This window comes from Mesoplodon mirus (assembly GCF_964341445.2).
Source record: "Mesoplodon mirus genome assembly, chromosome: 5".
NCBI classification, from domain to species: Eukaryota; Metazoa; Chordata; class Mammalia; order Artiodactyla; family Ziphiidae; genus Mesoplodon; species Mesoplodon mirus.
In genome coordinates, this window is record NC_138980.1 from 150651760 (window position 1) to 150677896 (window position 26137).

At 36.6% G+C, this 26137-nt stretch overlaps 1 protein-coding gene across 2 annotated transcripts in view; it reads left to right on the forward strand.

The window, feature by feature from the left end:
* PRKAA1 (protein kinase AMP-activated catalytic subunit alpha 1) overlaps positions 1-20158 on the forward strand; it is a 44537-nt gene extending 24379 nt beyond the window's left edge. The window contains exons 2-9 of one of the 2 annotated variants that reach the window (XM_082622360.1): positions 4226-4367; positions 6050-6143; positions 10300-10444; positions 11983-12070; positions 13820-14044; positions 16797-17283; positions 17396-17522; positions 19906-20158. In XM_082622360.1, the coding sequence (XP_082478486.1) occupies positions 4226-4367; positions 6050-6143; positions 10300-10444; positions 11983-12070; positions 13820-14044; positions 16797-17283; positions 17396-17522; positions 19906-20150 (1553 nt within the window). In that variant the 3' untranslated portion in view covers positions 20151-20158. Of the gene's footprint in view, positions 1-4225; positions 4368-6049; positions 6144-7055; positions 8182-10299; positions 10445-11982; positions 12071-13819; positions 14045-16796; positions 17284-17395; positions 17523-19905 lie in introns of those variants that run through there. The other variant, XM_082622361.1, reaches the window with a different exon arrangement.
* Positions 20159-26137: the final 5979 nt, after the last annotated feature.

Consider the following 26137-nt stretch of genomic DNA (forward strand, 5'->3'; position numbering starts at 1 on the left):
TTTTGTTGAGGATTTTTGCATCTATGTTCATCAGTGATATTTGTCTGTAATATTCTCTTTTTGTAGTATCTTTGTCTGCTTTTGGTATCATGGTGATGGTGGCCTAATAGAAGGACTTTGGGAGTGTTCCTTCCTCTGCAAATTTTTGGAAGAGTTTGAGAAGGATGGGTGTTAGCTCTTTTCTAAATGTTTGATAGAATTCACCTGTGAAGCCATCTGGTACTGGACTTTTGTTTGTTGAGATATTTTTAACGACATTTTCAATTTCATTACTTGTGATTGGTCTGTTCGTATTTTCTATTTCTCCCTGGTTCAGTATTGGAAGGTTATACCTTTCTAAGAATTTGTCCATTTCATCCAGGTTGTCTATTTTTATTGGCACAGAGTTGGTTGTAGTAGTTTCTTAGGATGCTTTGTATTTCTGCAGTGTCCATTGTAACTTCTCCTTTTTCATTTCTAATTTTATTGATTTGAGTCCTCTCCCTCTTTTTCTTGATGAGTCTGGCTAATGGTTTATCAATTTTGTTTATCTTCTCAAAGAACCAGCTTTTAATTTTATTGATTGCTATTGTTTTCTTTGTTTCTGTTTCACTTATTTCTGCTCTGATCTTTATGATTTCTTCCCTTCTACTAATTTTGGGTTTTGTTTGTTCTTCTTTCTTTAGTTCCTTTAGGTGTAAGGTTAGATGGTTTACTTGAGATTTTTCTTGTTTCTTGAGGTAGGCTTGTATTGCTATAAACTTCCCTCTTACAACTGCTTTTGCTGCTTCCCATAGGTTTTGGATCATCGTGTTTTCGTTGCAATTTGTCTCTAGGTATTTTCTGATATCCTCTTTGATTTCTTCAGTGATCTCTTGGTTATTTAGTAATGTATTGTGTAGCCTCCATGTGTTTGTGTTTTTTATGTTTTTTTCCCTGTAATTGATTTCTAATCTCATAGTGTTGTGGTCAGAAAAGAAGCTTGATATGATTTCAATTTTCTTAAATTTACCAAGGCTTGATTTCTGACCCAAGATGTGATCTATCCTGGAGAATGTTCTGTATGCACTCAAGAAGAAAGTGTAATCTGCTGTTTTTCGATGGAATGTCCTATAAATATCAATTAAATCTATCTGGTCTATTGTGTCATTTAAAGCTTGTGTTTCTTTATTAATTTCCTGTCTGGATGATCTGTCCATTGGTGTAAGTGAGGTTTTAAAATCCCCTACTACTACTGTGTTACTGTCAATTTCCTGTTTTATAGCTGTTAGCAGTTGCTTCATGTACTGAGATGTTCCTATGTTGGGTGCATATATATGTATAATTGTTATATCTTCTTCTTGGATTGATCCCTTGATCATTATGTAGTGTCGTTCCTTGTCTCTTGTAACATTCTTTATTTTAAAGTCTATTTTATCTCACATGAGTACTGCTACTCCAGGTTTCTTTTGATTTTCATTTGTATGGAGTATGTTTTTTCATCCCCTCACTTTCAGTCTCTATGTGTCCCTAGGTTTGAAGTGGGTCTCTTGTAGACAGCATATTTATGGGTCTTGTTTTTTTTTGTTTTTTAAATTTATTTTTTAAATTTATTTATTTTTGGCTGCATTGGGTCTTTGTTGCTGCGTGCAGGCCTTCTCTAGTTGTGGCGCGCAGGGGCTACTCTTCTTTGCTGTGCATGGTTTTCTCATTGTGGTGGCTTCTCTTGTTGCAGAGCACGGGCTCTAGGCACATGGGCTTCAGTAGTTGTGACACTCGGGCCCTAGAGTGCAGGCTCAGTAGTTGTGGTGCACGGGCTTAGTTGCTCTCTGGCATGTGGGATCTTCCTGGACTAGGGCTTGAACCCGTGTTCCCTGCATTGCCAGGCAGATTCTTAACCACTGTGCCACCAGGGAAGCCGTGGGTCTTATTTTTGTATCCATTCAGTGAGCCTGTGTCTTTTGGTTGTAGCATTTATTCCATACACGTTTAAGGGAATTATCGATATGTATGCTCCCATTACCATTTTCTTAATTGTTATGGGTTTGTTTTTGTAGGTCCTTTTCTTCTCTTGTGTTTCTCACTTAGAGAAGTTCCTTTAGCATTTGTTGTAGAGCTGGTTTGGTGGTGCTAAATTCTCTTAGCTTTTGCTTGTCTGTAAAGCTTTTGATTTCTCTGTCGAATCTGAATGAGATTCTTGCGGGGTAGAATAATGTTGCTTGTAGGTTCTTCCCTTTCATCAGTTTAAATATATCATGCTGCTCGCTTCTGGCTTGTAGAGTTTCTGCTGAGAAATCAGCTGTTGACCTTATGGGAGTTCCCTTGTATGTTATTTGTCATTTTTCCCTTGTTGCTTTCAATAATTCTTCTTTCTCTTTAATTTTTGTCAATTTGATTACTGTTTGTCTCGGTATGTTTCTCCTTCAGTTTATCCTACCTGGGACTCTCTGCGCTTCCTGGACTTGGGTGGCTATTTCCTTTTCTATGTTAGGGAAGTTTTCGACTATAATTTCTTCAAATATTTTCTCGGGTCCTTTCTCTGTTTCTTCTCCTTCTGGGACCCCTATAATGTGAATGTTGTTGTGTTTAATGTTGTTCCAGAGGTCTCTTAGGTTGTCTTCATTTCTTTTCATTCTTTTTTCTGTATTCTGTTCCTCGGCAGTGCATTCCACCATTCTGTCTTCCACATCATTTATCCGTTCTTCTGCCTCAGTTATTCTGCTATTGATTCCTTCTAGTGTATTTTTCATTTCAGTTATTGTATTTTTCATCTCTTTTTGTTTGTTCTTTAAATCTTCTAGGTGTTTGTTTTTTAATTCTTCTACGTCTTTGTTGAACATTTCTTGCATCTTCTCGATCTTTGCTTCCATTCTTTTTCTGAGGTCCTGGATCATCTTCACTATCATTATTCTGAATTCTTTTTCTGGAAAGTTGTCTATCTCCACTTTATTTTTTTTTCTGGGGTTTTATCTTGTTCTTTCATCTTGTACAAAGCCCTCTGCCTTTTCATTTTGTCTGTCTTTCTGTGAATGTGGTTTTCCTTCCACAGGCTGCAGAATTGTGGTTCTTCTTCCTTCTGCTGTGTGCCCTCTTACCATCTTGGTTTCTTTCCTGATTTTGATGGAATATTAATTCTCCACTAGGTCCTTAAGAAAGCATGTTTAGAAGCTAAATTTTTGGAGACTTTGTCTCTGTTAAAAAATGTCTAAATTCTATTATAACCATTGATTATTTGGGTATAGCATTCAAAATTGAAAGGTAATCACTTAAAATTTTTTTCTTATTTTTAAAAACAGAAACTACATGCTCATGAACCAAAATTTTAAAGGTTCAAGAGATTATAGAGTAGTGTGTCTAACATGAGGGTGGTTTTTGGTATGATGCAACTGTTCTGTATCTGATTATAATGGTGATTACACCAATTTCTACATCTTAAAATCCATAGAACTGCACACCAAAAGAAACAAGTTCAATTTGTATGTATGATAGTTTAAAAAATGAAAAGTAAATTAAGAGAATTTAAAAGTACAAAAAGGTAGAGAGGGCTTCCCACGTGGAGCAGTGGTTAAGAACCTGCCTGCCAACGCAAGGGACATGGGTTCGAGCCCTGGTCCGGGAAGATCCCACATGCTGCAAAGCAGCTAAGCCCGTGCGCCACAGCTACTGAGCCTGCGCTCTAGAGCCCACGAGCCATAACTACTGAAACCCGCGTGCCTAGAGCCCATGCTCCGCAACAAGAGAAGCCACGGCAATGAGATGCCTGTGCACTGCAATGCGGCAACTGGAGAAAAGCCCACACGCAGCTACAAAGACCCTGCACAGCGCCCCCCCCCCAAAAAAAAAGGTAGAGAGCAAAAAGAAGTTTCTTTCTTTCTCCCTTAGCTTTCCAGCTTTAAACATCTAAACGTTCAGGGGTAAATCAGGCAGAACTGAAAGGAACTTGACATATATTCACTATTATGTATAAAATAGATAACTGATGAGAACCTACTGTATAGCACAGGGAATAGTACTCAATGTTCTGTGGTGACCTAAATCATAAGGAAATGCAAAAAACAGGGGATTTATGTATACCTATAGCTGATTCACTTTAATGTACAGCACAACATTGTAAAGCAGCTATACACCAGTTAAAAATTTAAAAAAAAAGGAACTTGGAACTGCGCAAGTATTTTTGGAGAATGCTAAGATTACTACTCTTAGAATAGTTCTAAATATGTTATTAATCAAACCTGGCACTAATTTATTAAAATTATTTCTCCTACAGTTGGCAAACATGAATTGACTGGGCATAAAGTTGCTGTGAAGATACTTAATCGACAGAAGATTCGAAGCCTTGATGTAGTAGGAAAAATCCGCAGAGAAATTCAGAACCTCAAGCTTTTCAGGCATCCTCATATAATTAAACTGTAAGATCTGATTATATTAAATATAGTCATATCATTTTTTCATCATTTTTGTTAACCTTCTTAATCTGACAAGTGAGAAAGATGAGTGACATTGGTTTGGTCTGTTCCTGAGGGTTTTCAAATTTCTTCCTGTTCATGTATTTATCTAACCCCATTCATGGTCACTTAAGCCTAAGTTCACATTTTGCCCTTGTGATGATCAGATGTTATCTTTCTCATTTTTGGGACTGATGCCGTTCTGATAAGTTTCAGTGCCCCTATTGCTGTAGAACCAACAATGATTTGCTAGTAAAAACTCCTGCCCTCCAAATTTCCACATGATATCAGCTAGCCTCACTAGAGACAATAAAGTAGGGTCTCCACTTCCCCACACTGCTTATATCTGATAAAACAAGTAACAAATAATATATTTTCAGGAATCCAAATCCAAATCCAAATAATAGAATTTCAGGAATCTAAATTTCAAAAGGCAGTAATATTACCGTTGTTTTACAGCTGACAATTGTAGGATCTACAGTTAACTTATTTACTACTCAGCTTTATTATGCAGGCTATAAATTAAAACCATTTAGGCTTTTGTATTGAACTGGTGACTCAAAATTTGTTTCACTCTCACCTCTTCTCATTTGTTGAGGTGCCATGGTTTTAAATACCATCCTTATGCTGACAGCCCTTAATATACATCTCCTGCTTTGAAACCTGTTCCCTGAATATGCACACTGCCTATTTTACATCTCCATTTGGGTGACCATGAGGCATGTGAAACTCGATCTGGCCCAAACTGAACCCTTTATTACCCTCTCGTGCCTGGTCTTCCTGGTCTTTTCACCATCTCAGTTAATATCAGTTTCTCAGGGCAGAAACGTAGGAACTATCCTTAACTTTCCTATTTCTCTCACTTCCCAACCTCCATTCCATCTCTTCCTTCAAAAACTAAGATCTCATTCTAGTTCCTTCATTATCGTCAACCCAGTGTGGGCCCCCTTCATCTTTCTCATGGACTACTGCAGTAGCCACCTGCTTCCACCCTACTGCCCAGTCAGTTCTTCACATTGCTGCCATCAATTAAAGTTACCCTTTTACTTGGCCAGATCATGTGACTGCTTTGCTTAAAACCTTCAATAGCTTTCTTTCTCCCATAGAGTAAAAGCCAAAGCCTCATCATGGCTTTTAAGGTTCTGTGTTCTCTGCTGTCCAGTTACCTCTTTGACCCCACATCCTGTTTCTCTCTCCCAGCTCACTCTGCTCTAGCCTTCCTACCATTGCTCAAATGCTCCAGGCAGGTTTCCCCCTGGGGGCCTTTGCACTTGCTGTTCCCTCTGCCTGGTTCACCTTCTTCCTAGGTAATGGCATAGTTTGTTCCCTGATTTCCATTAGGCTCTGCTTAAATGTTACTTTATCAGAGAAGCCTTCCTTGAATACCCTGTATGAAAGATTTCCCTTAGTTTTGCTTTGATTCTCTTCATAGCATGTTCCACCACCTGAGATACTGTTTTTTATTTAGTGTCTGTTTCTTGGCTTCTGGAAAATAAACTCCATGAGAGCAGAGAATTTGTTTTGTTCCCTGCAGTTTTCCCAGCATCTAGCACAGTGCCTGGTGTATTATAGGTGCTTAGTAAACACTTATTGAATGAATGAATATACATGTTTTAATACTGGTAGATAATGTTTTCTCTCACCAGGTACCAGGTCATCAGTACACCATCTGATATTTTCATGGTGATGGAATATGTCTCAGGAGGAGAGCTATTTGATTATATCTGTAAAAACGGAAGGGTAAGCAGTTCTGATTTAATCCTGTATATATTTTGTAATTCCCCTGATCCCTTACTAGCATCAAATATCAGAAAGCAATCCTGTTAAGAAGTCTATTTAATAACCAGCTCCCTTAGTCATGTATTTGCCTAGAATCATAGACTATTTAGAGCTAAAAAGCATCTTAAAGATTATCTCCTTAGCCTACTTACACAGATATGGAAACCAAGACTCACAGTTTATTTATTTTTTTTAAAAAAAAATAATTTATTTATTTACTTTTGGCTGCATTGGGTTTTCATTGCTGCGCGTGGGCTTCCTCTAGTTGCAGCGAATGGGGGCTACCCTTCGTTGCGGTGTGTGGGCTTCTCATTGCGGTGGCTCCTCTTGTTGCAGAGCGTGGGTTCTAGGTGCGTGGGCTTCTGTAGTTGTGACATTGCGGGCTCAGTAGTTGTGGCTCATGGGCTCTAGAGCTCAGGCTCAGTAGTTGTGGTGCATGGGCTTAGTTGCTCCGTGGCATGTGGGATCTTCCTGGACCAGGGATTGAACCCATGTCCCCTGCATTGGCAGGTGGATTCTTAACCACTGCTCCACCAGGGAAGTCCCTCAAAGTTTATTTATTTTTATTTATTTACTTTTTATATTTTGGTCACACTCTGCGGCATGTGGGATCTTAGTTCCCTGACCAGGGATCGAACCTGTGCCCACTGCATTGGAAGCGCAGAGTCTTAATCACTGGACCACCAGGGAAGTCCGAGACTCACAGTTTATATATATGCTCAAGGTCACATAATTTATTAATGACAGAATTGGATTGAGACTCCAGAACTCACAATCTTCAGACTTTGCTTCTGGGGCATACAAATACTTTTAATATATATCTTAAATTATGTATGTAAACCTTAAAAAATATATTAAATACTTAAAGATCTAGGCCTTGCTAGTCAACCCTAGTCACATTTAAATTGCATTCATTTTTTGGTTTCAGAAATCTGATGTACCTGGAATAGTAAGAACAGGCTCCATGAAGGAGGTAGGAATTACACTTAAAGAATTTAGAGTTGGAAGGAACTTTAGAAGACATTTTGAACAGTGTCTTAAGTTACAGATACAAAAACTGAACATTGCCCCCTGCGCATACTTTTTCTTACACCCAGCATATGTGGTATGCAAAAACCTCTTTCTGGAAGAGCCACATCAAGCACTGAGAAGCCAATTTTTTTCCCTCCCAATCTAACATTCTTTATATCATTCACTCATTTGTTCTATGTAGCATATCTTTACTTTAATCAGAATCAAAATCATTAACCAAATTAATTTTGATTTTACCATTTCTTAACATGGTTCATTTCAATTTCAGGTATTCCATTTGTCTTTTCACTCCCCACTCCCCGCCCCCGCAATCCCGCACAAATATTCTGCCTAGAAAAATGGAAACAGACACAAATTGAATTGGTATCTTGCTTTCTTATCTTTTGTTTTTCATGTCTTGATCATTTTGCTTTACATTATGGGAATATTCCTCAATTTTATCTGTTGCATATTAAAATTCCAGCTGTCATTTTTTCTTTCTTTCTTGTTTTCTGAAGTTGTCTTTCTTTAAATAGCCTATTTTTTTTTGTTGTTCCACTGAGATAATAAATGTATCTGTCTGAGGATGACAGTTAGTTTAAAATTTTTTTCTTCTTCTCTTCCCTGGATTGCTTCTGTACCTTCCCTGCTCCCTGTTTTTTTTCTATTCATTTTATTGGTCTTTGTCTTTTGTGCATGACCCTTGCTCAGATACCTGGTGATTCTGGGTTGTCCACTCATATTTGAGAGTGAGGTTCTAAATGCCAAGCTCATGAGGATGGAACTTATTAATTGGTGGGCCTTCCCATAGGTTGAATAGGTACGGACCTGTTTGTTTTACTAGGAAACACCAAATGTTAACAATTACAAATATTTTTCCTTGGATCAGAAAGTTGCTCCAGAAGAAACCTTCCAGTTTCCTTGAGCGTGTTAGCTTAGCTGCCAGTGCTCTGCGAGCTAAATGGGGAAAGGCCCGCAAGCCTCACTGGTTAGTATGTTGACTTTCATTTTATCCCCATGTTTTCCTTCTGGTGCCTCATTCCTACTCTGGTGTCCTTGAGAACAGAGCTGGTTCAGCCTTATTAAAGGGTAAATCGTCGGTCTTATTCCCCAGTAAGGGTGAGCTTAAAACTTCTTTCTTCCATCAGTTGTCCTGTTTTCAGTCCACTTTTCACTTCTACCTTCAGAAATTCCCAACACTTCCCATATCTAAGCCCTTCCAGGAGTCTGCGTGCAGATGAGTTTATCATTGATTTCCACCCCTGAAGGCTTATTAGACTTCAGCTTTCTGTGGTTGGCCAAGCCTTCATTACTGTTCATCTACTCTCTAGCTTAGTGACTCCTTTTGATTACTGCTGTCTCTTCTCTTGCTCTTTTGTCTTTATATGCTGCCATCTTAGTGATGTTTCAAGGAGTGGAGACAAAAGGTGCCATCTGCCATGCTTAAATGGAAATATGCTTTGACTCTTATCTTTCTTTGTAGACTTCCCCTCCTTGATCCTTTGTACTCTATTTATTATTAATAGAGTATAATTTTCATTTTTGTAGCCTATCTAGTTATTTTACCTCTTGTATTTTGCTTAATCAATTAAATTTTCCTCTCTTTCACATTTAGAACACATTCTTTTTTTCATTTAGTGTATTTGATATGAAGTCATATTAAAAAATGAATCTATATTCTAGAAATAAAGGTATTAGATTGCTAATGCATTATTACTTTCTCTAGAGGAAGGGTATCTCTGAGTGCTTTGATAGTTTTAGTTTTGCTTTCAAAAGAAATTACTGGTTCATATTCCAGATTATCCATACCATTTAAGGTGTAGGAACCTGGTTTTAGAATGCTAATTTGTGACCTGTGTTTGAGAATTGTATATTAGAGTCCTTTGCCTAGAGAATTAATAGCTTATTTATTAAATATGACTTCTTGGGAGCAGGCATACCCAAGTAATGGTTTTCATTTATGGAAAAAACATCATAAAATAAGAAAATATGGATAAATGGACAGAGAAGTTTTTATTTATTTATTTTTTTTATTATTTTTTTTATTAATTAATTAATTTATTTTTGCTGTGTTGGGTCTTTGTTTCTGTGCGAGGGCTTCCCCTAGTTGTGGCAAGCGGGGACCACTCTTCATCGTGGTGCGCGGGCCTCTCACTCTGCGGCCTCTCTTGTTGCGGAGCACAAGCTCCAGACGCGCAGGCTCAGCAGTTGTGGCTCACAGGCCTAGTTGCTCTGCGGCATGTGGGATCCTCCCAGACCAGGGCTCGAACCCGTGTCCCCTGCATTGGCAGGCAGACTCTCAACCACTGCGCCACCAGGGAAGCCCGTGAGAAGTTTTTAAAGAATATTTTTTAAAATGTAATTACAGCATAAGATGTAATTTTTTCAGTAAGCATAATACAGATAAATGCTGTTATATTTTATAAAACAAATGAATTAAGGTTTTTCTTTTGTTAAAATTAAAACGTCTTTTATTTCAGGAGATATGATAACATGGTTGCTTGCTAATTCATTAATACTGCTTAAATGTTGCTTTCTCTTATAGTCCACAACAGTATTCCCCACCCCAGCGTAACTCTTTGTGCCCTTATCCTGCTTTGTTTTTCTTCAAAACACTCTTACTCCTTATATTGATATTTATATGTTTATTGTCTGTTTTCTTTAACTAGATTAGGACCTTTTTAAAATTCATTGCTGTATCTTGAGTGTCTAAAACCGTGCATGGCACATTGAAGGTATTCAATAAATATTTGTTAAAGGAATCAAGGATTAAATATTTGTAATTTAGAGGAGAAAACATGCCTACTTTCAGGTAGAAATTGAAATTATTTGAAATAGTGCACGAGATGAGGCGAAAGCAAGTTATTAGAGTGTAGTCAAGAGAGTGATAATATTAGGAAGTTGAGTTACTAATTTGGGTTCTAAGATCCTCCTAGCATTTCCGTTTAGTGCTGCCTATATCTCCTCCCCGTTTCAAAAGTATCTCATGAGTGAGGTTCATTTGGAAGGTTTGTTGCATTTTCACAGTTTTATAGGTTGGAAAATTATAGGTAGAATAATTTCTTTTGAAAGACACACGTTTAAGTTGCCTCTCTACTTTTCTTAGCTGGATGAAAAAGAAAGTCGGCGTCTGTTCCAACAAATCCTTTCTGGTGTGGATTATTGTCACAGGCATATGGTGGTCCACAGAGATTTGAAACCTGAAAATGTCCTGCTTGATGCACACATGAATGCAAAGATTGCTGATTTTGGTAAGGAGATTTTTATAGTTTCATATATTCATTATGTTTAACAAACATCAGTAGGATTCTTCAGATAACTTTTGCTTTTATATAATAGACTGAGTCCCAAAGTAGCATATCCTCACCATTTGTCTATGAGCTAGAAAAAGGAGTAAAAATAAGGAATTCTCTTAGCTTTATGTCTTTGAAATTGACTTTTATGACATAGGCAAACAATTTAAATTGGCAGCATTAGCGCCATCACTTGAAAAGAGACCATTATTTGTGAAGGACCATTATTTAACTATTTGCTAAATAGTGCTATCAATAGAACACACTGTTTCCAGTGTGTTCTTCTGATCAAGTATGGAGCAAGAGGAAAGAGACTGGGCTGGAGTTATTCAAACTTTGAAAGCCAGAAGGCAAACCATATGAACAAAATTATTTTTAAAAAAAGAAAGTAGGGCTTCCCTGGTGGCGCAGTGGTTGAGAGTCTGCCTGCTGATGCAGGGGACACGGGTTCGTGCCCCGGTTCGGGAAGATCCCACATGCCGCGGAGCGGCTGGGCCCGTGAGCCATGGCCGCTGAGCCTGCGCGTCCGGAGCCTGTGCTCCGCAACGGGAGAGGCCACGACAGTGAGAGGCCCGCGTACCGCAAAAAAAAAAAAAAAATGAAAGTAAAATATTTTAAATAGAAAAGCATAGTTTCAGCTTGAGGAAAATTTAATGAATTTATTTTTCCTTTATTTCTTATATAAATTGCCATTGACATTATTAAACCTGAGATAAAAATGAATATCTACAAGTCCTTTTTTTTAGTTTCATTTCAAATCAGAGGAGATACTTATATTTTCTTAAGTTTTGTATATGTTTATATATTTTAATCTATAGAGATTCACTAAATAGTGCCCAACAGCTCTGAGCTACTGGGTTTTTTTTTGTAACTGACTAAATTATTTGACTTTCTTATTCTTTAGTTGTCATTATTTTGTATACATTGTATTTTTGAGGAGGCAGAGTTTTCTTTTTTTTTGGCCGCACTGCGCAGCTTGCGGGATCTTAGTTCCCCCACCAGGGATTGAACCTGGGCCGCAGCAGTGAAAGCACCGAGTCCTAACCACTGGACCACCAGGGAATTCCCGAGTTTTCTTTTTGTAGTAGAACTATGAAGGAACTTTGATATTAAAAATTATTATTTTTTAAAGAATCAGAATGGAGGTTAATAGAAACTTTGAATTTTAATTCTGTTCTACATTTTTTTCTAGTAATTTCTATATTAATAAAACTTAAACATGCCCAGTTTATTCTATTAAGCAAAATAGCCAATAGCTTAATATGTACTCATTAAACTCCAACAATGCACTAACTTTATATGTTGAAACAGATTATAGATTTTATGGCATAAAGGCAAAATATTTGGGAACAATAAAGACTATAGGATTCTGTTGAAGCAAAGAACAAAATGATGATTTATCACTTTAATGCAAACTCAATTTTATTGTTTAATGGAGTTTTGTTTTTATTTTTGTTCTTGGGAAATCTTGAGCAGTGAATTTTGTGCATTTTCAGGTCTTTCAAACATGATGTCAGATGGCGAATTTTTAAGAACAAGCTGTGGCTCACCCAACTATGCTGCACCAGAAGTAATTTCAGGAAGGTAGTGTTTGCCACCTCCTCCCCTCCCAATATAGTTGTAATTGTCTTCCTTTCCTAGACTTTGTTAGTCTATAGTGTAATATTCAATTCTAGTGGAAGGAATTTAAAGCTTATTCTTTTCTTATCCAGAAGGTATTCTATTTTAATAATAAAACCTTATAAGTGAATAAGGATTAAGGACTCCATTTATCGAGGAGGATGTTGGTTTGCAAGTCAAAATTATATTAGTTAGATGAGAGTACTTTCGTTTTTTCCCTTGTGGAAGAAACTGAAGGTTTAAAACTAGCAAGTTTTAAAGGTGAGACATTAAAAACTTGAATAATACAGAAATATCTAGTAGGAAGAAATAGTGTACTGTTTGCCTAGATGAAGAATTAAAAGTGTAATGTGTAGCTTTAATTTTTCAAATTAGCTTTAGCTTTTATGATAAGGTGCCTTGGGGAATTGGACTGAAGTATTGATAAAATCCTCAGATTTTAGTTAATTTTCATTCTTTAAATCTTCTAGAGACTGAAGTATTTTAAGAATTCTAATCTCTCAATTTACTAACCACCAGCATTGAGAACATGAGGATCTTAGTATAGGGCAGCTTTTCGGATAGTTTAGATGACAGGAAAATTTAATTTTTTGAAGAGTAACTGTTCTTCACTATACTACTGAAATTGAAAACAAAGAAGCTAAAGTTTGTTTACTAGTTTTTATAATTAACTTTTAATAACTTTTCATTCAAACCATGTTTCTTTGTTTGAATGTCTTACATCCTGATTAATTTAGAATGCAGAAATAGAGTAGTATTTTCTTTCTATTTTCATAAGCTTGCTTGCCTAGACTGCTCAGAGAAATTATATTTGTGTTAAGGCATGGTTATGAGTAAGGCAGAAATATCTAATTTTAGATTTATCAAGGTTTATCATTACCTTTTTATATTAACTTAATGTTTAATTATTTCATGTGAGTTGTCTAATTATTTTGGGAAGAAAACAATTTAGGACCTGGATACTGGGGGCAGTGTTAATTAAATAAACAAAAAGAAATGTAATTGTGCATATATGTAAGGGTCATTACTGAAGTCTAATTTTCCCAGTTTGGATAAGGTCTTTCTGTGAGGTCTAGATGTATGGAAACTTTTACTTTCAAAATAGTATATATTGATCAGTTCAATAATTTATTTGACCAATTTAAAGAAATCCTTTCCCTGAAGCCAGACTTTGAATGGGTTATCTAATTAGTCAGTAGCTAGTTAAGTCAGTAGGTTACAGTGTATTGCAAATAAGAGTTTAAAATCTTCTTTGAATTAGTTAGCTGGGCTTCATTCTACAGCCTCAGGACCCTTTTACCTTGGTATGAGGTCTCGGGTTATTGCGGAGAGTGGGTTTAGAGTCCATCACTAAAGAACATTCTCACTTGATGAAAGATCACTTAATATCTCCTCTGTAACCAAAAAACAATGGTTTTAAATTCAGTAATGATATGTTTGTTCAAAGTTTGGCCCTATTGATTGAGGACCCTCGTGAGGTAGTATGGAGAGAATTTTAGCTATAGTTTGTAACTTAAAAAAATTCTTAATTTTTGTTTTTAAAGATAATACTGATAGAATTAGTATAGAATCTGTATGTGTAGTACACAGCAGTGACTTATAGAAACCATATTCTGACTAATAATTATGAAGTATCTATATTTAAAATGATAAATTGATTTACTCTTTAAGTTACTAATGATTGTTTAATCCAATTGATATTTCCTGTTACAGATTGTATGCTGGTCCAGAGGTAGATATATGGAGCAGTGGAGTTATTCTCTATGCTTTATTATGTGGAACACTTCCATTCGATGATGATCATGTGCCAACTCTTTTTAAGAAGATATGTGATGGGATCTTTTATACCCCTCAGTATTTAAACCCTTCTGTGATTAGCCTTTTGAAACATATGCTGCAGGTGGATCCCATGAAGAGAGCCACAATCAAAGATATCAGGTGATAAAGCAACTTGATTATCAGATCTAATAGTATCAGTGATATAAGTAAAAGAAAATTTTGCAGAACAGTATGTACAATGTAATCCTGTTTTTATGTTAAAAATAGTGTATAGACTCATTTATTTTATTTTGATATTTAAGAACACATACTAACCTGGCTGCTTTAGGGAAGTAAGATTGGTAGGAGGAAGGGATTTCACTTTTTTGCTTTTGTTTCTTTATTTGTTTTGAAATTGTAGCAGTGAACATTATATTACTTTTTTTTTATTCCATACATCCACAAAGTTGCTTTAATGAAATTCTGAATACAGTATTTTATATTAAAGTAAATGTGTATAATGCAACTAAAATAGAGGGGAATTCACTCTTAGCTAAGTATTGTAATAATATACTTGGGGTTCAGTAAGGAAAATATAATCTCTTCTAGGCATTTCAAACAGGATAATATCTGATCAGAAAAATAGGTGCTTACAAAATAAGCTGGAGGAGTTAAAGTCAGAAGTGGGGGAAGGGTGCTTTGACCCATCAGTTTTGTCACTCCTCACTAGTTCTTAGGACACCAGTAAGTTACTTTTTTTTTTTAACATTTTTTTTTAATTCAAACAGAAAGTCACAAAAATTATAATTATCCTCATCAGTTCACTCAGTCCTATGTAATTAATTTTTTTTTCATCTTGATCTTTTGTTAGCACTTTTATGAATTCATCAGTTTTCCATTAGAGTTCTGAAAATGCTTATTCATTCAGTTCAGCAGTATAGTCAGTTACCAGAAACCTGTACTTGTCAGTGTATTACTTTTTAATTTAAAAAAAGAGCTAATAAAAAATAAAAAGGACCCTGGTTAGGTATTAGATTTGGTAGTGATTCTTTAAGATTTTCTATAGTATGCTTCATGTTTGACTTTTACATATTCTCATGGGGACTAATATTTTTTCGTAGTAAATTTGTGTGTTGCTATTTGAGTTCTGATCTTATAAATTATTGTATTTTTTCCTTTTGCTCATCTCAGGGAATGAGAAAATTTTAATTCAATCAATGACATGTTTGTTTTTGTAGTAGTATACATTGAACTACATATGAAATTACTGTTTTGTAGGTAAAAAAGTCCATCAGTTTTGCTAGTTGCATATGGTTCTACGGAATAGTTTAAATAAGGCAAAGGTGATGATGACAAATCTCCTTTTCAAATTTGGGCAGGTCATTTCTGATGAAGATTTTTTTAAAAACTGCAAACTTTGTTTCTTCTACCATCATTTTTCTTTCCTTTTTTTCCCTTATGGAAATTTCTCTTTTGGTCTTCTAATGGCTAGACAGCATACTTCTCTGAGATGGAGGGAGAAGGAAGAAAGAAATCAGACGTATATCTGGGAATAGTAAAGAAGAAAGCATTAGGATAATGAAGAAGAAAGAAAGATCATATGTACAACTTAAAGCTTGATTCCTAAAATAGATAACTAATAAGGACCTACTGTATAGCACAGGGAACTCTATTCAATACTATGTAATGACTTATATGGGAAAAGAATCTAAAAAAGTGGATATATGTATATGTATAACTGGGTTCACTGTGCTGTACAGCAGAAAGTAACACAACATTGTAAATCAACTATATTCCAATTTAAAAAAAAAGAAAAGAAAAAAGCTTCATTCCTTTCCATTTCCTCCATATGCTGCAGACTAGCTAAAAAACAGACTGTGAGTGGTGGGGCATGACTTTACCACTAGAGGAGAAGGGCTAGTCATTCTGTAAAATTTATATTTCAGAATATCTTAGTGAGAGGTGCTTTTTCTTGCGTTTTACATGTTTTTTCCAATTTAAATGAAATATGTGATAATTGGAAAAGACTTAGAAAACACCAAAAAAATTAGAGAAGAGCATTAAAGTGATTTTTAATTCCATTACGCAGAATATAATCATTGTTCTTTTGGGTGTTTTCCTCTCGTAATGTTTTTAGTTTTAGCATATTTTTTTTACATAGTTCAAGTCAAAAATATCCTTTTACATATGAAGTTAGGAAATCTTCAGTTCCTTCATTAAAATAAGGGGATATTATCTTCACAGAGTTGTTTGAACATGAGGTGAGATAATATATATGAAGTGTTTAGCCTAAAATCTACCACATAGTAAGCACTCAATGAATAATAGTTGTCTATTTTTGTTGTTGTTATATATTTTGTCACTTAACATTATATCCAAAGAGTATTATAATGAATCCACAGACTAATTTTGTTCTCTTTCTGAGCTGGAAATAACATGGTCTTTGCCATTGCCATTTGTTCCAAAACTTTAAAGTGTAGACACTTTGTTTCTGGTTGCTCCAGCAGTGTTTTCTCCCTCTTAAAATCAGAGGAAGGCTGAAGAATTTCCCTTAACATATACAATGAAATGTGAGCCAGAAGAGGAAAATCTCAGTTTTAAAAAAATGATAGGGCTTCCCTGGTGGCGCAGTGGTTGAGAGTCTGCCTGCCGATACAGGGGACACGGGTTCGTGCCCCAGTCCGGGAGGATCCCACATGCCACGGAGCGGCTGGGCCCGTCAGCCATGGCTGCTGAGCCTGCGCGTCCGGAGCCTGTGCTCCGCAACGGGAGAGGCCACAACAGTGAGAGGCCCACGTACCACACACACAAAAAAAAGATAATACAGTATGAGTATAAATATAAATGAATTCATATCCTAAACTCCCCCAAACTGTTACTTTCAGTCTCATCTCTCCTCGAAGTCCTTCTGACCCCTGCCATTTTCTCTCAGGGAACATGAATGGTTTAAACAGGACCTTCCAAAATATCTCTTTCCTGAGGATCCATCATATAGTTCAACCATGATTGATGATGAAGCCTTAAAAGAAGTATGTGAAAAATTTGAATGCTCAGAAGAGGAGGTTCTCAGCTGCCTTTATAACAGAAATCACCAGGACCCTTTGGCAGTTGCCTACCACCTCATAATAGATAACAGGAGAATAATGAATGAGGCCAAAGATTTTTACTTGGCAACAAGTCCACCTGATTCTTTTCTTGATGATCACCACTTGACCCGGCCCCATCCTGAAAGAGTACCATTCTTGGTTGCTGAAACACCAAGGGCACGCCATACCCTCGATGAATTAAATCCACAGAAATCCAAACACCAAGGTGTAAGGAAAGCAAAATGGCATTTGGGAATTAGAAGTCAAAGTCGACCAAATGATATCATGGCAGAAGTTTGTAGAGCAATTAAACAACTGGATTATGAATGGAAGGTAAGAAAGAAAGAGCATTCTGATTATTAGCACATTTGACAAACCTGCAGTCTATATAATGTTTTATAGAAGAATTCCTTTTGACGTTGTTTTTCTCCATACCATATGCTAGGTTGTAAACCCATATTATTTGCGTGTTCGAAGGAAGAATCCTGTGACAAGTACATTCTCCAAAATGAGTCTACAGTTATACCAAGTGGACAGTAGAACATACTTATTGGATTTCCGTAGTATTGATGGTAAGTATATCACACAGAACAACATAGATGACATATTAGACCTTTTTACCTAATTTGGCATTTTAGTAAATCTTTGATTCTTTTGAAGCTTCTTGAATTGTTCCTAGTAATTCAATAGCAAAAGAACATAGAATATAGGATTTTGTGCCTTTGTTGACGTGAACATTTGTGTATCTTGTGAATTGTTTATTGTCCTTTTAAGATTATCTTCTAAAATCCTTAAAGCCTGATACAGCCTGATCCTAAAGTGATAGTTTCTGCTACATTTCTGTTTTTTGTAGTTCATTTTGGTAAGAAAAAATGTTTTATTTAGAATAAATGTTGACTTCTAGTAAATGGTGCAAAATCATACCATGGTTTGAAATGTACGTTAATTCAGATCTCCCATGCACATACACTCTTTTTTTTTTTTTTTTTTGGCGGTACGCGGGCCTCTCACTGCTGTGGCCTCTCCCGTCACGGAGCACACAGGCTCTGGACGCGCAGGCTCAGCGGCCATGGCCCACGGGCCTAGCCGCTCCGCAGCATGTGGGATCTTCCCGGGCCAGGGCACGAACCCGTGTCCCCTGCATTGGCAGGCGGACTCTCAACCACTGCACCACCAGGGAAGCCCTGACTCTTAAAACTAATTTACCTTATCTACTAAAAAGCCTGATGGAACACACTTGACTCATAATTCAAATAAATATCAATAATAATTCTACCCCAGCACTATGAAAGACTATAGCTGTGTGTGTGTGTGTATATATATATATATATAAATGTTCTCTCACAAACAGAAACTTTTTTAAAATAAATAAATAATTAATTATTTTTGGCTGCATTGGGTCTTTGTTGCTGCATGCGGGCTTTCTCTAGCTGCAGCAAGCAGGGGCTATTCTTCATTGTGGTGCGCGGGATTCTCACTGCGGTGGCTTCTCTTGTTGTGGAGCGCGGGCTCTAGGAGTGCTGGCTTCAGTAGTTGTGGCACATGGGCTCAGTAGCTGTGGCTCACGGGCTCTAGAGCACAGGCTCAGTAGTTGTGGCAACGGGCTCAGTAGTTGTGGCTCTTGGGCTCTAGACAGCAGGCTCAGTAGTTGTGGTGCACGGGCTTAGTTGCTCCGCAGCATGTGGGATCTTCCAGACCAGGGCCCGAACATGTGTCCCCTGCATTGGCAGGTGGGTTCTCAACCACTGCGCCACCAGGAAAGGTCCCCAGAACCTTTAATTAAGTAGAAGTTTATGGCAATTCTTCATTGGCCAAATCAATTGAATTAAGATATGTTGCCACTTTTGTTCATTTAAGATTATGTGGAATTATTAGATGAGATTTACCTGTGAATTTTTTGTCTTCTTTGTAAACTCAAAGATAGTACCTACACAGTATCAGAAAGACACAGTTTTGAGCTATGATATATTGGCTAAACCTGTTTGTCTATGTCTAGATGGTATTTTTCTTCTAACACTTACTAATGCAGTCTGAGATACAGAATGGGTTTTATTTTTTTCCGTTGTATTTGGATTAAATTCATGAACCTTGGGGCTTCTCTGGTGGCACAGTGGTTGAGAGTCCGCCTGCCGATGCAGGGGACAGGGGTTCGTGCCCTGGTCCGGGAGGATCCCACATGCCGTGGAGTGGCTGGGCCTGTGGGCCATGGCCGCTGAGCCTGCGCGTCCGGAGCCTGTGCTCTGCAACGGGAGAGGCCACAACAGTGAGAGGTCCGCATACCGCAAAAAAAAAAAAAATTTATGAACCTTAGGCTTATTAGTACCTGGGTTTACCAATTGACCGGACATTTACTGTTTTTATATTGTGTTCCCAACTTAGGTTTTCCTTGATATTTGTTCATTGGAATTGTTGTTATTTTATAAGATCTTAAATCAAATATGAAGACAAAGTGGGAGAATGAAGAGCACCACGATGAGAGTTAGGAGGCTTGGGTTCTAGATTTACCTCTCTCTTCATTTGTCACTTAAGTCTTAAGGGGTTTATGTTTTTCTTATCAATAAAACGAGGAGTTAGATGAGATGATTTCCAGGATTCAAATTTTAAGTGCATTTATTCTATGATTTTAATATGGAAAGATTGACTTTTATTGCTAGAGAATGATGTTTATTAAGCCTCATTATTAGTTTATTGGGCTCTCTTAATCCTGGATTGCAAGACTGATGAGTAGCCAAATATGTACCCAATCTTAGTAAGTCATTAGGGGAATACATTGCTGCGTGTAAAAAAGGCAAGTGGCATAATACAGATTCATTGCTTCTATTTTAGGAGGTATTCAAAATAAACATGCTCTTGATAGCTGGTCAGTATTCTCACTTAAAGAAGCAAATTAAATACTATTAAAATTTTGGGGAGGGTGTCATGGATTATAATAAATTGAAGTTTTTTTTTACCCAGATGAAATTGCTGAAGCCAAATCAGGGACTGCTACTCCACAGAGATCGGGCTCAGTTAGCAACTATCGAGCTTGCCAAAGGAATGATTCAGATGCTGAGGCTCAAGGAAAGTCCTCAGAAGCTTCTCTTACCTCATCTGTAACCTCACTTGACTCTTCTCCTGTTGACTTAACTCCAAGACCTGGAAGTCACACAATAGAATTTTTTGAGATGTGTGCAAATCTAATTAAAATTCTTGCACAGTAAACCTAAAACTTTGCTATTTCTTTGATAGCAATAAGCATGCATAATAAATCATAGCCAAATGCTTCCATTTATAATCAAGTTATACATAATTATAACTGAGGGTTGGCCTTTTGGAATGCAGTTTGCACAGGGACTGGAACATGGTTAATAGTTAAAAGCATAATGTGCAGAAATGAATTAAGATAATTTTGTTCATTGTTCAGTAGGTATATAGAATAATATAATATACACAATGAATTATAGTTCTCTCAGGCTCACTTGATTTTTGGCTATTTTATATTTAGTGTATACAGGGCTTTGTCAAATATTAATTTACCATAAAGGCCTTCATGTATTAATTACGTGTTGATGTGTTATATATTTGCTTCATAAATTTATTCAATAAATATTTGCCTAGAATCCCCAGAGAACTTTATAGGTGATTTTGTTTTCTGGGCTCCTTAAATATCAAGTATCTTCAACAGTAGGGACAGCCTGGATGATTCTTCCATATCCCCTCCTTAATATTCTTAATATTCTGTAGTATATGGTAAGTCACCTTAAAGATATTGGACACATTTAAATTTTTTTCTTTCGTTTGGTAAGTCCAAAAACACACAGAACTTATAGATTCAGACACTGCACTAAGTTTAATTTTACAATTTGCCCACTATATTCTGTACATAAATTGCTCTTTTTGTCACAAGAGCTGTGTTGCATATACTGTAAATAAATCATGCTGGTTTTGCCAATATCACAAAGTCCTCTGCTCATCATGTCGGTCAGTATTAAATGTATGCAAAAATTTCTAGTCATTCAATCATGTATCTTTTAAATTGATTCAGTGCATAGAACATGTCTTACAAACTATTTAAATGCTCAGATATGACTTTTTTTCCTAGACTTCATTATGGACATTTTTTAAAAGAAAAGTTGAAAGGCTGTAAGGTGATCACATGTGTATCTACCACTTAGATTCAACATTTGTTAACATTTTGCCATATATGCTTTATCTATATCTGTATATAGATACAGTTATATATATATGTGTGTGTGTGTGTATATGCTTTTTTCCCCTGAACCATTTGGATATTGCAGATATATTCATCACCCCTCAACACTTCAAGCATCTCCTAAAAAAATGATGACATTCTCCTAAAAAAACCCATAATACCATTAAAAATTAATAATTCTCTAATGCCATCTAATCATGCATATTTAGATTTCCCCTGTTGTCCTACAAATTTATTTCAAACCAGGCTCCAATTAATGTTTATACATTGCATTTGGTGTCTCCTTCATCAGTTATTACTTTATTATTGTTTCGATAAAATATGGAACAGATCAGTTAGTTCTTCTAAATAGTAACATTTGCTTTGGATTTTAATTACTTTTTAAAAAGTAGCATTATGGAAACTGCCTAAAGTTGCTTAATCTTCCTAAGAGCTCTGATTTATATTTTCTTTCTCTTGCTCTTAGTATAATCCATTACATAATAGGTGTAAGAAAAAAATTTAGTCATGTCAGATAAAATTCGTATCATGTGTATGGTAATAAAAAATTACTGTATCACCCATAATTGCCTTATACTATATTTTAACTTAAAAATTTTTAGGTATTAATTATTTTTCCATTGCAATGGAACTATCTTTTTTTCTCTTTTAAGAATCTTTGTATTGTAGTATTGTTTTTGGCACCTCTGTAACCAGATGATAATGTACTCAAATGTCGATAGCTTGCATAGTTACTGTAGTTGTAGATTTGGCTCCAGTACCCCTAGAAACATGCACTGAATTCAAAAGAAAAACCTTGCTTCCTTTTGTCCAGGGCTTATTCTATTCAACTTAGAATCTGAATGCTGTATAAAATTATAGGAGTTCCATTTAAATATAAGTTCAAACTGTATTTATAACTTGTATGTGGCCCTCTGTTTTGAGGATATTGACTTCATGTAGGCTCTAAATGCAGCATTATGTTCCTAATGTTAAGAACAGAAGACTGTATTTTTAAAGCTACAGATTTGTATATAGAACTAAGACATTGTTGTAATGTCTCTATAACCTGTTGTGGGGAGCAGGGAACAAAAGAGGAACCAATTAAATAGGACCTTCTAAATATTGTTAATTTTGTAAACTGCTTCTTTTAAGTTATTGTGGTTCCTTTTAGTTACTGAGTTTTATTTTGAAGATATTTAAATATTGCACTTGTACAAATAGTATAATAAATGCACAGACTATTGCAGTAAATTCTTTTTTTAAGCTGGGATATTTGAAATGACAACTTTTGGTTGAGTATGTCAAGGTTGCATCAGAATTTTCAGAAATTTACTGTGGTTTGCAAATTCTTACTAATTGAAGATGTAAGGGAGTCAATGCAAATGATTTTTAATCTTTTTTTATTATCTTTTCAGCAATTTATATTTTTTGTGATTTTATGCAACCATATTTTTACTTTGTCTTGACAACTGAAAGATGTATAAGGTTTTTGCCAGAAATGTACTGTATACATAGTTTTAAATATAACAGATTTTACTGATATGTAAAATTTTTGCCATTAAAATAAATGATTTCTCACTGAGAGGAACTTTTCTACCAGGTTGGGGGATATGGGAGCTTAATATATCATATCTAATTTAAAATAATTTCACTGAAATAAACTCCATTGCTTTTACTTTGATTATATTTTTTCTTTGGATGGTTCTGTAGTTTTTCAGAGTTTTAAATGATTTTGTACAAAAAGTCCTGCCCTCTCACCCTGCCCCGCCCCCTACTTTTTGACCTTGTAGGGATACCATTCACACTGAATTAATCACTGGTGTACTATGGGTGGATGTAGAACTCCATGAACCTTTGGAATGAAAGAAGAAAATGTATTTAAATCTTTTCCCCTTAACTCCTTCCATCTCCCCCATCCACAACAGAAATCATATTTTCATCGTGAGTTCTCTTCACTGATGAATGAAAGTCCACATGAAACATAACTATAAATTGGTAGTATGGTAGAAATCAATCTATGTGGTACAATATTTCTGAGACTTGTTCATGTATGTCTTGACCAGAGTATATTTAAGGATACAATTTCAAATACTTTGATTTGGAAAATGGATAATAAAGAAAAACATCATTTTTCATCGGCTTACAATGTGCTTAACTTTTTTAACTTCTGGGAAAACTACATGGAAAAAAAAGGCACTTGCTATGGCCGACCATCTGTGCCCCTTTTAAACAATGTGCCTAAAGCATAGTGCTTGAACAAATTTTAGCACTTGAACGTGGTGATTTTTGTCTCATCTAAATTAGTGAGTTTTTGTTTCATCTAAAAATTAACCACCTGAACAAAATATTAAGTTATATACAATAAAAATCAGAGCAGTTATCTTTGGCTGCTAACATTAGATTTGGTTAGAATTCCACTACTGTTAGAATTCAATCAGTATGAAATCTTACACGGCATTGTTGGCAGGGCTTGTGTTAGATTGCTGACATTCTGAATCCTTAAAATAGCTAGATAATTTTAACAGAACACGGTACTAGACTGTTATGAACAGCACACAGATTGTTCTTTTACGGAACTTAATTACTCTTAAGTACCCTGACTGAACAAAATTGTACAAGAAATTCTCATCTGAAAAATAGTTATTGAACTGTTCTATTTATTGTAAACAAATAGGCTGTCTATTTATTGTGGATGACAAACGTTAACTATGACAAATGTAGAGGATTTCTAGCAACTTGGAAGATGATCATGTCTATACAGACAGCATGGGAAATTATTAAATATATAAATAGATGCATTATGATCATAGACCAAAGTAAGTAGGAAAGTGGTGGGTGAAGTGTGAAAACTTAGTGTTGGAGGTCGCCTTTACTAGGATAGAGTGGATCAAGATTAAGTTATTTGAGAGATTTAGGAAAGACTCCTTTTAGAAAGGGGCACAGCTTCGAGCACCGTTTAATTATTTTACTCTGCAAACTATATTCCCTCATAAGGCAACTATGAACCAAGCACTACGAATGTGACCATAAGGCATCCTGCTCTGAATGCCTTGTTAGGGAGATATATATTTTTTAAAGAGTTTTATAGAGGTATAACATACATAAAAGTGCACAAATCATAAAATATTTGGCTTGATGTATTTTCAGTGTTTTAGGTTTGCAATGAACATGGCCATGTAAACCTCTAACCCAGATTAGGTAACATTGCCACCACCTTAGTAGTGCTTTTTTATTAATATCAGAAGTGATATAATATCAGAAGTGGTATACTATCACTTCTGCCCTATCCTACAGGCAACACAGAACAATCCTGGTATGATGTGGGAAGAAACTACACAAGAGTATGAATGCCAGGATTAGGGATCCTGGAGGTTGGCTACCACAATTGCATATTGCTCATTTTGAAAAAATTGGTTCACTTCCACAGTTCTTAACCAATGTTGAAACATTTAATCCAACAATATATTATAAATAAAAATCGCATCTGATACCACCACTGATCTCATTGGAAAAATCTGAAAGTAATGGGAAGCTGGCAAGATCACTGTGGCAAATACATGTTTTCCAGAATGATGATTTTTGCTTAAATTCTTGAATTTTATCATTGGTAACTGTCGATTGTTTTCCTTGATGTAAGAGGCTCCCTTTGTTCATTTTCACGCCAAGGCCTGTCAGACCCAAGCCTGAAAACCAGCAGGGGTGTCAGCCCTTCTAAGTAAAAATTGTATTCCACAAAGAAAGCATCTACTTCAGTTTATAACGCAATTTCACGAGTGCTTTTATCTTGACATCATACTTCAATATACAGCAAAAGTACTTTGTACCTCCCATTTTTGTCACACTATTAAAAAAATGTGTGTACTCAAGGGTCATTTTAATAAAATAATTTTTACTGCTTCTTCAAGGACATCGAGGGACTGCATCTTCTTTTTCTTACAATGAGTGTGTACAGTGGTGGAGAATACAATGACTACTAGTACAGCTTGGTAGCATTGCCCTGATTCGGGCTGAGGTGCCAGTGGTTTTAGCCACCATTGCTTTTGCACTCTCAGCGCAAATGTCAACATTGTGAAAAAGGTAAATGATGTCTTCATGTTAGTATGAAAACAGGGATAGTTTTGACTTTGAAAGGATCTTGACGACCCTCCCGGGTTCTGAGGATCACCTTTGGAGAATGCTTGCTCCCCATCAGTGGTTCTCAATGGGGTAGGGGTGGGGGGTCCATCTTTTTCCCAGGGACATTTTCTCATGTCTGGAGACATTTTTGCTTGTCACAGCTGGTGGGGTGGGAGTGGATGCTAATGGCATCCAGTGGGTAGAGCCCAGGGATGCCACTAAACACCCTGCCCCGCAAAGGAGAGGCCCCCTTCTAACAAAGAATCATCCCGTTGGAAATGTTACATCCTTGAGGTTGAGAAAAACTGGTCTACAAAAATGATCCACAGAGACATTGAGAAATCAAAACGATCTTAATTTTTCAATTTCCTAAACACTTCCCTGTATTACATGTCTCCACTTTTTTTTATTTTCAAGACAGCTACTTTCGGGCCATAATTCTTTCTTCTTTAGAGAAATTGAGTCCAACAATTTGCGGGGTTTTTTCCCCAACGGTTGAGCCACGGCCGTATCCTTTTTCAGTCGGGTTTGCCTCTGTCTTCAGCGTCTGGACGACCTCATCAACTAGGTTGTAAACTCCTTTAGGGAGAGTCGTGAGTCAATGCTCTGGATTCCCCCCAAACCGTTTTCCCGGGCCTCTTCTGCTTTACCTGCTGACTGGATGGACCTCGTGGTACCGCCAGGGCTGTCCTCTCCGCGCGCACTCAGCCGGCGCAGCCGCAGTTTCCCGCGCTCCCGAGCTGTGGGCGCCCGCGCGCCGACGCTCTCGTCTGCCGGTAGAGGGCGCTCCCGGCCGGGGCGGCCCGGACTACCAGCCTCGGAGGGTAATAATGGGGTAGGGGCGGCCGCAGTGACTTCTGGGATTTGTGGTCCCGGGGAAAGGATTGCGGAAGAGAA